Genomic DNA, 15,518 nt, shown 5'->3' on the forward strand with positions numbered 1-15,518 from the left:
AATATTCACTGCTGCTGAAAAGCGGAGTCTTCGGTAGAGGAAATAGTGGATGGTAATTCTCTGCTTCTTCGGTAGACTCATCTTCAGAGCACGATAAGAAGCCCATCGTATTCTTCTGCTCTTATCTCTGATTTGTGAAAACGTGCCCTTCTTGCAGAACGCCCTTAACTACTACAGGGATCATGCAGCATATTGCTTTGCACTTTCAAACTATCGAGCAGCAGTGCGCTGCTCAGTATCTCCATAGCGAGGAGGTTAGTGAAGCGCTGGCAGGCTACTCCAATTGTGAAGAGTTTAAGCTGCACTTTGTTTTGTTGTATTTGCATGTTTGCACTGTGAATTGATTGCCTGCTTACTTCCGCTTGAGCGATAGAGCAAGTTAAGCCACAGATCACAGGCAGGAAATGGCTGCATTCCTTGAAATCAGAATGATTGGAACCACCAACTGTATTAGAAGAAAATGATACACAGGACTTTAGTGGTGATTTATTAAGTGACTGTCCTGACTGTGTCTTCCCGCACCACAAGATGCCTTGTAGCAGCCTCCATATTTACTAGGTGTCCGAAGGGCTTGGACACATTGTGGAGAAGGAGTGGCTCAGTGAGTAAAGACACTGATTGTAAACAATGACACTGAGTATGAATGAGGAGAACCTGGTTCAGTTCCTTGGTGTCAGCAACTTGTGACCTTGGGCAAGTCACTTTATCTCTCTGTGCCTCAGGCACCAGAATCATAGATTGTAAGCTCATCTTGGCAAGGACTGTGTCTATAAAATGCCCATGTGCTGCGTACTCCGTACTATAGTGTAATTGTGAAGCGCTTTGAGTCCCATTGGGAGAAAAGTACTATATAAAATAAAGTTGTTGTTATTAAGACAGAGGTTGGTGTCTTATATTAAAATGAGCTTATTTTAATGTAAGACCTATACAAACCGTCCCAGGATCACATTAGAGTAGGTGCCCTTGAAAAAGTGCATTGCGTTAAGCTGCATGAAAAACTTATGATTTGTGTAATCCAACTGATACTGTACTTAGGATTTATAATTGATGTATGAGTCTGTGATGATTTATGTGATATTTTTTTCATGTTAATTTACACCTTTATACTTTTTTATTTAATACATATTAAAAATATATATTATTTTATTATAGTCCTATATTGTATTATATTGTATAATATTTGTGTCAATTTAAAATAGACTTTATTGCTTTTACTGGTGACCTAAATTCTATGCACCAAACATACTCATGATTTAAATGGGATGTCCCGTGAAATGAGTACAGTATGTTTGATGAATATTAAGTTGGGCCATTGAACATTGCATACAGTATATGTAAGCTCTCCGAGGCTTTTTTATTTGCGGCTTTTATTGTATTATTATTCATTGCCTTTTATTCCTTATTTTGTACAGTGCTGCTTTGGCGCTATCTTAATAAATAATATTTCTGCATACATATGTAGGTATGTTGTGTTAACGTGGCTCGTTTATAACATTTAATATGCTGTCGAACAGTAGGTCACAAGCTCACAAGTATTATGCAATACAATATATAATAAAAGTACAAGAATGTTTTTGTACCATATTTATTTCAATTACCATTATCATGTAGAAAAATATCGTATAAATCGCAGAATCAGATATAACATTTTTAAAATTTAATATAGTAGGCCTAAATTGATTTACATTATTTCATGGTATTAATCAAGGGTGGAAAAAACCTGGGCGCTTGGTTGCCCTGGTACCTACAATGTAGTTCCTGGCGCCTGTGCTGTTCACCCCACTGACTGACCTGTAATGTATCATTTGTAACTTGTAACTCAACTTGTGGTTAAGGAACCCTGTATTGTGAAATTCTTTAGATCCCCAACCCTCTCTAATAGCGAGTTTGAGATCAGATGCATTGTAAGGAACCCCAACCCTCTCTAATAGCGTGTCTCAGATCAGATGCATTGTAAGGAACCCCAACCCTCTCAAATAGCGTGTCTGAGATCAGATGCAATGTAAAGAACCCCAACCCTCTCTAGCAGGTTGTCTGAGATCAGATGCATTGTAAGGAACCCCAACACTCTCTAATAGCGCGTCTCAGATCAGATGTATTGTAAGGAACCCCAACCCTCTCTAATAGCATGTCTGAGATCAGATGCATTGTAAGGAACCCCAACCCTCTCTAGCAGGTTGTCTGAGATCAGATGGATTGTAAGGAACCCCAACACTCTAATAGCGCGTCTCAGATCAGATGCATTGTAAGGAACCCCAACCCTCTCTAGCAGCGTGTCTGAGATAATATGCATTGTAAGGAACCCCAACCCTCTCTAGCAGCGTGTCTGAGATAATATGCATAGTAAGGAACCCCAACCCTCTCTAGCAGCGTGTCTGAGATCAGATGCATTGTAAATTCTTCGGTACTTGGTACAATTTTCAAATGACCTGAAAATTGCAGGGAACCATATAGGGATGCCCTAGGAACCCATGGACTCCTAGAAACCACTGTTGAAAAACCCATGCTCTCAACTAAAATTGACCTTGTTAAGTAGCACACACTGATACTCCTATTGTGATGATGAAATAGAAGTAGAAAAAATCTTCTGCATCCAAAAAGTAGATCAAATGTATTCCTTCCTGAAAAAAACCCCATCTAATATTATTTGGCTTAACCCCCGACATGTATTTTAAAGTTAGATCTTATTCAGATATGCGAGAAACAATGCATTCCCAGCACTCCCCTGTTATAAATGCCAGCAGTCACTAGTGAGTTAAATATATAGTGAGGTAAATGTATTTAATCAGTCACAGAGGACCACAGAAATGATCATATAACACAGTCCAAAAAGTAAAAAATTATATATACCTGTATATCATTTACTGAGTGTTCCTATTAGCCGACAGAACAAACTCACCGATGCCGAAAGTAATCATCATGCACAGGGTCTGACAAACTGGGCAAAAACCCACACGCGCACCCCCCCCAAAAGTCAGTCACCCCCCCAAAACACTCCCTCACCCCCCTCTCACGACACTTACCTGCGGCGGGGTCTGGCTACGGGGTTCGACGGCGTGGTGCGGCCTTCTCTGTCTTCTCCCCTGCAAATTCATCTTTTCCCCCTGCAGCTCCAGTTAAAATGGCCGCACGTCACAACGTCATGACATCATGTGGCGTTGTGTAACGTGGCTCCACGTGATATCATGTATGATCCTGTCATTTGACGCCGCGCGGCCATGTGAGGGGAAATATGAATTTGCAGAAGAAGACGGAGAGGACCAGGAGACGCCAGGGTACGCCGCTGCAGTTAAGCAGTTGACAGCGGCCAAAATGCACACGCCCATGGCGACCGGGCGAGTGCATTTGTCGAGCCCTGGTCATGCAGACCCAGGCGGAAGCTGTACACTCCACAAACCGCGAGAATCTTCCCTGTAGCTTGTGACTACAACACTACTGCAATTGATTTCAAAATAGTTACTCTACGAAAGAATATCTGTATTTTCATTGTTCGATATATTCCTGTATAAGGGAAGCATCACAAACCCTCCTGATTTGTGGGAATGGGCCAGAAGAAGGGCCCTATTGTGGCTCAAACAAATACCTTGTTTGTTAAAAGAACGTATTTTGCCTTTTACCAACATATTCATTATGATTATTTCACGACTATTTTCTGCATCTGTGAGTTTGTTCCATAATAAGGGAGTGCTGGGAATGCATTGTTTCTCTTACCTTATTTGGGACTTTTGAAGGGAAAGACCACTATTCCCGTGCACCCGATCTACATACAGGTCTTACTTGTACTCTACAGGTATTCTAGATCTATGCAGTGCTGTCTGTCCGCTCTTGTCTTTTATTTTGATACATCTATTAACATAGAAAAATCGTTCTATATTTTATTCTCCAGTGTGATCTGGCTATACCATTTAGGTTATATAATCTATGCCTTCATGGCTCAAATGACGTTGAACTGTATACCAATGTTCAAAACCCGCCGATGTTGAAAATTCAGGCGATTCCTGTGAATGAGAATGTTTGGTAGATCCAAAATAATTGCAATTGTAATTCCTGCGTATGTGCGTATTTCTATCAAAATGGAGATTGTAGAAATTGCAATCTATGGCAAATTTCTGTAAACGTGACTATACCTGACTATACCTAAGGGAGCAAGGAAGCCCTCATGTACAACCATGCACTGTGGCCCCTCCTAGCCAAAATGCCACAGTTGACTAGCTCAGAGGTGACCAACTCCAGTCCTCAAGGGTCAGGTCAGTTTTTCAGGATTTCCTTGCTTCAGCACAGGTGGCTCCATCTGTGGCTCAGTCATTATGACTGAGATACTGACTGAGCCATCTGTACTGAAGCAGGGATATCTTGTAAACCTGACCTGTTGGTGGCCCTCCAAGACAGGAGTTGGCCACCCCTGGACTAGCCATAAAAACCTTAAAATAATAGCTTAAATATGTCAACATGAAAATAAACTATACTACAAGTCATAATGTAATATTCTACACAGGGTTGAAGTACATAACTGACACTTTCAGAGGTGTATTACTCGTAATGTGCTTGAAGCTGAATATTCTTATGTTTTGTGCAGCTACTTGGACAGGGAGATTGGAAGTAATGAGAAGTCAACATGGAAGCACAGTCCCACAGAACGACTGCAAGTGAGAAGAAAAAAGCAGAGAATTCCATAGTGAAAGGCCACACCCGCACAGATGTCAGTGAGAAGGCCGTCGCTTCCAGCACAACCTCCAATGGTAAGTAGCAATACTATTCATTTCACTTTCATGATTTCTGTATTCTCAAGTGTAGCTGCAGGCACGTACCATTCCCCTACAGTTGCACTGGATGGGAGAAATGTAGCCGACATGCATTGTGGACTTGGGGTTGGAGAGGGACTTGGTGGTCGAGAAGGATTGCATGGTGAACATTTGCTTCAAGGTGACCCTAATGTATTAGCTGGAACCTGGACTGCATGGAGTGCAGGTGGCCTCAACATTGAGGATCATGCATACATCTCAAGTCAAACGTTCCCTACACACTTAGGCTGCGTTTATAGTGCCGGCGACGCGACAGCGACGGTGATGTCAGGCTGCGGTCGCTGGAAAAATCAAATTGAGATGACTTCAGCGATCGCGACCAAGCCATCGCACCGCGCTTACTATAAGAGCATGCGACGGCAGCAATGCATTTGTTTTGACGAGACGTCGCTGTTGCCGGCACTATAAGCGCAGCCTTATTCCTCGTATGTTTAACAAAACGAACATCTGATTTAGCAAAATATAGTGGGCAAACGTATACAAGTAGCAAAACACAGGTAAACAATGTTAAACAGTGCCACCTACTTTTCAAGTTCAAGGAAATGGCAGAGGTCAGCTCTCAGTCCCATTATAAATAGGAGGCTCCCCTAGCACTTTTTATTTGGTAATTGTAGGAAGCGTGTGAACATTTTGCTATGGGCACATTTACTAACTTTTTGGCCACCTTGAGATATGTTTCACTGCTGCTTTATAGGTAATTCTTCCCACAAGGAAATGCCTGTCTGACTGATATAAGAGATGATAGTCTTGGGAAATTGCTGACATTTGGTAAATACCACCTTGAGTGATGCTTCTTCAGTGTTTCTAGTGAATAAGGCCCACACCACGTAAAAGACCCTCCCACGTTCAGGCATTTTCTACTTTCTAAACCAGTGCAGTTTAGGTTGTGGTGGTAAATCCTTTTACAGTGGAAGATTTTCTTCAATTTCAGTACTGATTACAGCAGTGCCCCTAGGGCAGGGTCATTAATTTTGAATATTATTGTTTAGATATATGTGTTCATTAGGCACCACACTATGTTTCTAAATGTTTTAACATTCAAGAATTTAAATTGCTTTTTTTAAAATATATAATAGAAAGAGAGGTCCTGTACACGGGGTGTAACTTGCAAATGAAGATTGCAGTAGATATTTTATTTAACATATACAATGCTCATTTTCACTTCATAAAATGTCATGTGGGAAAAAAAAGATTCCTATCTACAGTACACATGAATAATCTAATTAAAGCTGCCTATGGGCCATATAATTTGAAATTGTTCTTCTTACAGCATTGGGCGATGTAGTTTCTCACACAATTATATTCAGCATGCCCACTGAAATAGACACATTGTCACCTATATTTTAAGATTTATAGGTCAGGGGTTTCCAAATATATGATCAGGGTCTTTCAGTTCCTCAATATTTTATTTAAAAGAAAAACTATGAATTGGAAAATATCTGTGAATGCATTCACCTATTGAAATATTCCATGGTTATCTCAAAAATATGGCCTTGCTGGCATGGGAAACTTATAGGGCCCCTCTGAACATCATAAGGGCCGGTAGTAGAGGGATCCTTATGCCATTCATGAACATCATGTCTAGGGGAGATCACATGAATGTGATCTGAATAGAAGTAGAGGAGAAGAAGGGGCTGACGTGACCACTTGATTGCTACCCCCAGCAATCATGTGGTTACAATCTCCCGTGTGGCCGCTGGTCTTCCGACAGTGAAAGGGCTTAGGGAATCAATTCAGTAACACCGGATTTTGCATCAGACAGCTACATTTCAGTGGAGTTGCTTGTCCATCTTTTTTTAAGTGACCCACAGGTCTTTTCTGGTTGGGGTAGAACATTTCTCTTTTATTCTTTCCGGTGGCTGGACATTTAGTTTATGGTAAAAACGCTATTTGATTGCAGTCATGTGTTATGACATGCTTCTCAGTCCATAGGCACAACATCCAAATCCCACATTTTTCTACAAGTCCTTACAAACCTTGCAGCTCCTATTAAGAGGCAGCTATAGAAGAAGAGTTAAGCCTTGAATCCTAGTGCAGTCCCATTTTTTCTTAAATGAATATGTATACATGCCACTATTGCTTGTAACGTTTTTTCTATGCTCAACACTAACTTTATTCATTGAGTGCAAATTATTTGTCTCTTCAAACAAAAGTTTGTCTTTCCAGCCAAGAGAACTATTTTAATTAAAAAGTTCAGATCCTGGCTCTGATGTCGTGCATTTTTTTGTTATTATTAGTTCCGTAACAGTCAGCTCTTATAGATACATCAAATATTTTGACACACTTTGGAAGTATTTACCAAGTTGTATTCCAGTATTGCTCTGGGGTAAAAAAAAAAAAAAGGAAAGGATAGATAGATATATATATATATATATATGGCTGTGCTCAAAGCTGTGACCATGCAGCAAGCTTAAGCCTATAGGGAACCATGTTAAAAATGGTTTTTGAGGCAAAAAGTGACACTGTGTACTCATTTGCATGTTATTCCCCAGAATCCCTTGCTGCAGTGGAAGTGCTGTATGATGGGTGATAATGGGGAAAGGCGGGGTTGCAGACCTGCCTAAGACATGCGGATGAGCATACAGTTGTATTTGCATATATATATATATATATATATATATATATATATATATATATATATAAAAAAAATAAAAAGCAGTTGGCACACTGAAAACAGGTTATCCACTGATGCTTATCCCATATATGCATGTACACAGAAAGATTTTACCAGGCACGTCCCTGAGGAAGGTCACATTCTGATGACCGAAACGTTGGATGCAGTGCCTATGTATTTATCCTGAATACATCAGCTTTGGATTTCCCTGACTGTGCGCTGTCTCGTTTTTCCTGGATCTCTATCTGGTAAAATCTTTCTGTGTATATATATATATATATATATATATATATATATATATATATCAAATGGAAATATTCCTGTATGCTCATTTGCATGTCTTAGGCAGGTCTGCAACCCCACCTTTCACCATTATCACCCAGCACTTCCACTGCAGCAAGGGATTCTGGGAAATGACATGCAAATGGGCACACAGTTTCACCTTTTGCTTCAAAGCCATTTTTTTGAAGCAAAAGGTGACACTGTGTGCCCATTTGCATGTCATTTCCCAGAATCCCTTGCTGCAGTGGAAGTTCTATGTGCTGGGTGATAATGATGAAAGGCAGGGTTGCAGACCTGCCTAAGACATGCAAATGAGCATACAGGAATATTTCCATTTGCTATATGCTTTGCTGTGGAGGGTTTTTGTCACTTTTTTTCTCACCATAACTTAACTAAGTATAGATAGATATACACATATACATTTTTTTTTTATTGATAAGAAAAACATTAAATAAAACTCCTGGATTTTTTTTATTCCCTTTTTAGGGGGACTTTTTAAAATGTGGAAACTTCTCCATAAACACTCCTTAGAATGTATAATACAAGCTTGTGTATAACAGTACATGTGAATAATGTTCATGTTGGTTCATTAAAACCTGCAGATATTTTGTTTTCCATGAGAACAGGTGTTGACCAGCCTTATCTGCATTATAACGCATCTTCATCCCATTGTAACCTGATATCACTTACATATCACTCATTATAAACGGATTTTAGCTTCAGACATTAGCCCTTTTGTAAGGGGAAGGGTAATGTTGAGTAGGTTGCTTGGAATACTAGAATTATTTTAATGATAATGTAACATGAAACCATACCCTGATACGTGGACACATCGGAGGAAGTGCACTTGTTTATGTTGGTTCTTTTTTTATGAACTGCAGTAGCTTTTATTAGACTTGGAGAGGACCTGTGTGATTTCTGAGAGTTTTGTTCAATAGCTTATTTGTGTTAGTGGGAAAAATGCAAACATTTGCTCCGCAATTAATAATTTTACCCAGTAGTGGGCAACGCCAGTCCTCAAGGACCACCAACAGGTCAGTTTTTCAGGATATCCCTACTTCAGCACAGGTGACTCAATCAATGGCTCAATGACTGAGCCACTGATTGAGCTACCTGTGCTGAAGCAGGGATATCCTGAAAACCAGACCTGTTGGTGGCCCTTGAGGACTGGAGTTGGCCACCCCTGCCTTAAAGCAGCAAAACGTGAAAAATCTTATATGTTTTTTTTAAATAAATCAGCTCTGTAGTATTAGATAATACTGTCTGTATTTTTTTTTTATACTCCTAATGCCGTTTTTAATTATTTTTTAAAATGTATTGATTATCCTTTGGTTGCTGCAGCAACCATTTAGAAAGTCATATCCACTTCCTCTTTTGAAACAGGCTCTGCCTCACACCTTTTTAAGGTCTGCCCTTTAACAACAAAGTATTACAAACAGATCTGTTGCTGTCTTCAAAACAGCTGAATGTCTGTTACTCTGAAAGCTGTAACAATAATGTGTTACACTTAGTAATATAATGTTACATATTATCTGCAGCATTTCACAGACTGCAGCACAAAGTTAGAAGGCGGCCATTATGTTAGGCACACAATTGTGATTTTTACAGATTTATAACAGGTGCGCCAAAATTTGGCAGCTTAGCTAAGAATGTAGAATTATATATTGTCACATGCACTCCAGGGGCCCCATGACGCAGTAGCTATGTCCAAAAATCCCTCTCGTGTTACTTAGCGAGATCGCGTCCTGCACAGGAACTCCCCTTCTGGTAATAGTGTCAGAATTAAAGCAGCAACTCTCCCCCTCCGCCCCCCCCCCCTGAAGCCTGTGAGTTCAACTCATAGAATGCTAGTATCTTGCCCCTTGAATTACCTGCGTTTAAACATTTTTTTGCGTGTTAAAATCCATTGTTTTCTTAATCTGTAGCATCTGACTGCACTGGGGAGACATACATTTGGCCCTCTCGGACGCCTAATATTTTAACTCCTCATATCCTGAATGAAGCATCAGATTTAAAAAATAAAAATACCCCCTGAAAGGGCAAGAATACAAAAAAAACAACAGGCATTGGGCAGCATTTACTAATAAGTGCTTGTCCGTAAGCTACTTTTCAGGCTGGAAGACACCGTACTGCCTATTACAGTCAATATAAAAATGCATGGGAAACTCAGAACAGGAGTGAGAGGTGCTTAATGGTCCTTACTCATTATGCTCAAAATGAAGCCAGCTTAGCAGTGCTGGAGAAGACTTCAGCTCCATTCATCCATTCATTCTGCAGCACGGGGTGACTTCTACATAGCCTATAAGATAGGGGACAGTGATTCTACTTGATTGAATTAAGTAGTTTTAAAGGCCTGTTGCTTATGCCACCTTTATTATGTGTTTAAAACCTGCAACCAAAGTCCTTTTTTTTTTAACTTTGAAATATTGAGCACTTTCTTCACAAGTTATAAAGATTCAAGAACTTGTTGTTGTATAGTAGACTATATCTTATACTATATTAGTGAAAGCACTGTATGTTTGCCTGCCTGTCTGGATGTCCGGTGTCCCTAGCGGCAATCTCATTGGTCCCTTGGCCCGCCCGCCCCCGCACACCTCTCATTGGCCTCACACACTCACACCACCCCCTTGGCCCGCCCCCCACACCTCTCATTGGCCTGAGGCGGAGTGACGGGCCAAAGGTCCAAAAAAATAAATAAAACACACACACACACACACACACCTCTCTCCCCGCTCCAAATCACCTCTCTCCCCTCTCCAAATCACCTCTCTCCCCTCTCCAAATCACCTCTCCCCCCTCCCCAGCGGCATCACCTCTCCCCCCTCCCCAGCGGCATCACCTCTCCCCCTCCCCAAATCACCTCTCCCCCCTCCCCAGCAGCATCACCTCTCCCCCCTCACCGCTCCAAATCACCTCTCCCCCTCCCCGCTCCAAATCACCTCTCCCCGCTCCAAATCACCTCTCCCCGCTCCAAATCACCTCTCCCCGCTCCAAATCACCTCTCCCCGCTCCCCAGCGGCATCACCTCTTCCCCCTCCCCAGCGGCATCACCTCTTCCCCCTCCCCAGCGGCATCACCTCTCCCCCTCCCCAGCGGCATCACCTCTCCCCCTCCCCGCTCCAAATCACCTTTCCCCCTCCCCAGCGGCATCACCTCTCCCCCCTCACCGCTCCAAATCACCTCTCCCCGCTCCAAATCACCTCTCCCCTCTCCAAATCACCTCTCCCCCCTCCCCGCTCCAAATCACCTCGCTTCCCGCAGCTGCCACGCGGCGCGTAAGATGGCGGACCCCCTTCCTCCCTCGCGGCGCCGAGTCAGACGGTGGCGGCGCCCGGAAGTACAGGTAGGTGTCGCTCCCCACCTCCGGCGCCAAACGGAACTGAGAAAGGGCGCATCAACTGAGGGGGGGGGGTGTGTGTGTGTGTGTGTGTGTGTCACTGTCCACTGCCCCCCCCTCCTGTCCACTGCCCCCCCCTCCTATCCACTGCCCCCCCCTCCTGTCCACTGCCCCCCCCTCCTGTCCACTGCCCCCCCTCCTGTCCACTGCCCCCCCTCCTATCCACTGCCCCCCCCCTCCTGTCCACTGCCCCCCCCTCCTGTCCACTGCCCCCCCTCCTGTCCACTGCGTCCCCCCTCCTGTCCTCTGCGTCCCCCCTCCTGTCCACTGCGTCCCCCCTCCTGTCCACTGCGACCCCCCTCCTGTCCACTGCCCCCCCCCTCCTGTCCACTGCCCCCCCCTCCTGTCCACTGCCCCCCCCCTCCTGTCCACTGCCCCCCCCCTCCTGTCCACTGCCCCCCCCTCCTGTCCACTGCCCCCCCCCTCCTGTCCACTGCCCCCCCCTCCTGTCCACTGCCCCCCCCTCCTGTCCACTGCCCCCCCCTCCTGTCCACTGCCCCCCCCCCCTCCTGTCCACTGCCCCCCCCCTCCTGTCCACTGCCCCCCCCTCCTGTCCACTGCCCCCCCCCTCCTGTCCACTGCCCCCCCCCCTCCTGTCCACTGCCCCCCCCTCCTGTCCACTGCCCCCCCCTCCTGTCCACTGCCCCCCCCTCCTGTCCACTGCCCCCCCCCTCCTGTCCACTGCCCCCCCCCCTCCTGTCCACTGCCCCCCCCCCTCCTGTCCACTGCCCCCCCCTCCTGTCCACTGCCCCCCCCTCCTGTCCACTGCCCCCTCCCTCCTGTCCACTGCCCCCCCCTCCTGTCCACTGCCCCCCCCCTCCTGTCCACTGCCCCCCCCTCCTGTCCACTGCCCCCCCCCTCCTGTCCACTGCCCCCCCCCTCCTGTCCACTGCCCCCCCCTCCTGTCCACTGCCCCCCCCCTCCTGTCCACTGCCCCCCCCTCCTGTCCACTGCCCCCCCCCTCCTGTCCACTGCAGGAAATGCAGGGGGAGGAATCCATGCCTTTGAGGCGCCCCCCCCCCTCCCTTTGACGCCCCCCCCTCCCTTTGACGCCCCCCCCCTCCCTTTGACGCCCCCCCCTCCCTTTGACGCCCCCCCCTCCCTTTGACGCCGCCCCCCCTCCCTTTGACGCCGCCCCCCCCTCCCTTTGACGCCCCCCCCCTCCCTTTGACGCCCCCCCCCTCCCTTTGACGCCCCCCCCCTCCCTTTGACGCCCCCCCCCCCTCCCTTTGACGCCCCCCCCCTCCCTTTGACGCCCCCCCCCTCCCTTTGACGCCCCCCCCTCCCTTTGACGCCCCCCCCTTGCCTTTGACGCCCCCCCCTGCCTTTGACGCCCCGCGCGCACACACTGACTGACGCGCACACAAACCCTGACTGACGCACGCACACACTGACTGAGGCACACACTGACTGTGTGTGCGTCAGTCAGTCTGTGTGTGTTTGTGTTTCTGCCTCAGACTCACTGACGCGCGAGCAAACACACAGTGACTGACGCACACACGCTACATGAAGCTGTAAAGGAGGGAGGGAGGGGGGGGACTGGATTGATGTGAATGGGGGACAAACAGAGAGAGGGGGGAGGAGAGAGAGGAACGGGAACATTACATCCCGGGCAACGCCGGGTCTCTCAGCTAGTATATATATATTGCCAAATGCAATTTTAGAAATATGATGCTTCTGAAAGCTTTGGTAGTGCAATAAATGATGTTTTAATTAAGTACAGATGCTATAGAGGAAGTAAGTAGACAACTCATTTTGCACACCAGCTAATTACTTTTCTGTTCCTGAGTTGAAGCACATTATGCACATGAATTAATATGTATTCAGTCAACACGGTTACAATGTAGCATTACTAAGGACTATTAGTCAGTTTTTCGTTTGGCTAGGTCAGTGGCTTCCAACCTTTATTTTTGTTAAGGAACCCTATGTAAAATTCTGAGGAACCCCAACCCTCTCTAATAGCGCGTCTGAGATCAGATGCATTGTAAGGAACCCCAACCCTCTCTAATAGCGCGTCTGAGATCAGATGCATTGTAAGGAACCCCAACCCTCTCTAATAGCGCGTCTGAGATCAAATGCATTGTAAGGAACCCCAACCCTCTCTAATAGCGCGTCTGAGATCAGATGCATTGTAAGGAACCCCAACCCTCTCTAATAGCGCGTCTGAGATCAGATGCATTGTAAATTCTTCTGTATTTGGTGCAGTTTTCAAATTACCTGAAAATTGCAGGGAACCCTCTAGGGATACTCAGGGAACCCATGGGCTCCTAGGAACCTGGTTGAAAAACACTGAACTACTACTGTAGCTGATACAGTTCAGCCTGTGTTTATACCAACTTTTCATTGTGCTCCAAATTCACCTTTCAAGTTTGACCAACTACTTTTCTATCTCCATTTGCAGCCAAATTTCTCACAATACACATAATAGATAATGCACAAAATACATATGTTCTACCTTAGAACTAGGCTAATAAGTTTGTTGGGTAATTATGCCATGAAAATGTGGTTTTTATTATATAAATGTATTTAATTCTCTCTATATTTATATAGCCAAGGCTGTGCTCAAAAGCTGTGATATGCAGCAAGAATCAGCTTATAGGGGACCATGTCATATGGTTTTGAAACAAAAGGTGGCACTGTGCTCATTTACATGTCATTTCCCAGAATCCCTTGCTGCAGTGGAAGCACTGTGTGCTGGGTGATAATGGTGAAAGGCGGGGTTGCAGACCTGCCTAAGACATGCAAATGAGCATAATACAGTGATCTTTCCATTTGCTATATGTTTTACTGTGGATAGTTTTTGTCACTGTTTTTATCCACCATAACCTAACTAAGTGTATATATATATTATTTTTTTTAGCACTGTTTAGTGTTTTTCAAAAGGTAATGTCAGGTATTTGATGGGAAGGGGTACAGATTTAAGAGAGCAAGGGAGGTACAGTGCACATAGAATAAAAAAAGTAAACATCGTTCTCTACACATTTCAGGAATGCTGCTATTACAATTGAAAAACGATCGTTATTTATGCCATTTGCTTCAAATTGTACTTCTTCCCACATGCGAGAGCTCCCTTAACCTCTGTATTTATTTTTCCTCTCAAACACTATGAGGCAGGGAATAACACCTACCCTGTAGCAAACAGATTTTGTAAATAAGTTCTCTATAGGCCAGGCTGACTCAAACCAATTTTTTTTTTTTTTTTTTTTTTAAATGTGGAAAGTTAAGTTCGATCCCAATTACTAAATCTTTGGAGACCATTCCCACATGGTTGTGTAAATGGTAGCTTCATCCTGAGTTCTTTCATCTCTTTTCCTGCTCTCCTGGCTTGACAGTTGAAAAGCTCTGACTGTGCCACACAATGGTTTGATTGGTTTCTCTGGGGGAGGCTTTCTCGGCCTCATCATTCGCCAGGCAGGTGGACCAGAAAGTCTCTTGATTCTTTTGTTGCGTCTCAAAGTCCGTGGGTCTTTGACTGAATAAATCCGCCGTCATGGGATAATTTGCTAAAAGGAGACTGAAAGATTGGAGAGAAAAGCCTCACTACTTGGGTGCTGAATTAATGAAATAACTTGGGCCCGGAGTTTGCAATTGAAAAAATCATCAGGAATGCAACAGGGGGGCCGGGGGATGGACTTCAGCATGCAAGTCTTTTATTCCCCATAATAAGCTATAAAAGCTTTCAGTGATGTAGCTAAGTAAGTTGGCTTGTCTGGCCTCTGGTTATTTGCATTTTAACACTGTTGGAAGGGAAGTCCTTGCAAGAATAAAAGCTGCTCGCATGCAGTGCCGAGTTACTCATTAGATTATTACGAGTGGATGGAAAGAATCACACATGACAGAACTTAAGGCTGAGTTAACCCTGGATGAAAAGTAATTTACAGATAGTCTGTCCTTAGCCATATTTGCAGCCCCGATAAGCTTTCATTTCAGAATGGATAGGCGACATTTCCCCTAACGGACCTATTCTGCGACACCTGTGATAACAGCTCTCAGATCCTAATTGAAATTGGTTTCAAAATGGATTTTCACTTTTCCTCGTCTGAGAAACATATTGAATGGGCTCAGGGCTGCCACGGAGACATCCAAGACCTTGGAGTTTGGAGCTGGAAGCCGGGATCATCTTTCAGAACACTGCCGATGACATGACAGTTTTGTTATCGGTCGTACTAATGAACCCATTGATCATTTGATGAACGTGATCATACACAAGATGCTACTGCACTTTAACAATTAGATTTACTACAAATGAAAGAGAAGCAAGAGTGAAAATGCCAAAGATTCACTTTTTTTTTGCAGCCTTTGACGTAAAACTGTAATTATTTATTTAATGATAATTAAAAAAAAAAACAGCTTAAGCTTCTTAAAGAAAATTAAAGAGATTTGTGGATATAATTATCTTAAATTATTCATATTGATAAAACGG

At 44.4% G+C, this 15,518-nt stretch overlaps 1 protein-coding gene across 4 annotated transcripts in view; it reads left to right on the forward strand.

Moving 5' to 3' along the window:
* Positions 1-15,518, forward strand: part of GLI3 (GLI family zinc finger 3) — a 233,465-nt gene that overhangs the window by 21,031 nt on the left and 196,916 nt on the right. For all 4 annotated transcript variants that reach the window (XM_075586595.1, XM_075586592.1, XM_075586594.1 and 1 more), the window contains exon 2: positions 4,577-4,739. In XM_075586595.1, coding sequence (XP_075442710.1) covers positions 4,616-4,739 — 124 coding nt within the window. In that variant the 5' untranslated portion in view covers positions 4,577-4,615. The remainder of the gene's footprint in view (positions 1-4,576; positions 4,740-15,518) is intronic.

The sequence above is a fragment of the Ascaphus truei genome, chromosome 2, assembly GCF_040206685.1.
Source record: "Ascaphus truei isolate aAscTru1 chromosome 2, aAscTru1.hap1, whole genome shotgun sequence".
In the NCBI taxonomy this organism is placed as follows: domain Eukaryota; kingdom Metazoa; phylum Chordata; class Amphibia; order Anura; family Ascaphidae; genus Ascaphus; species Ascaphus truei.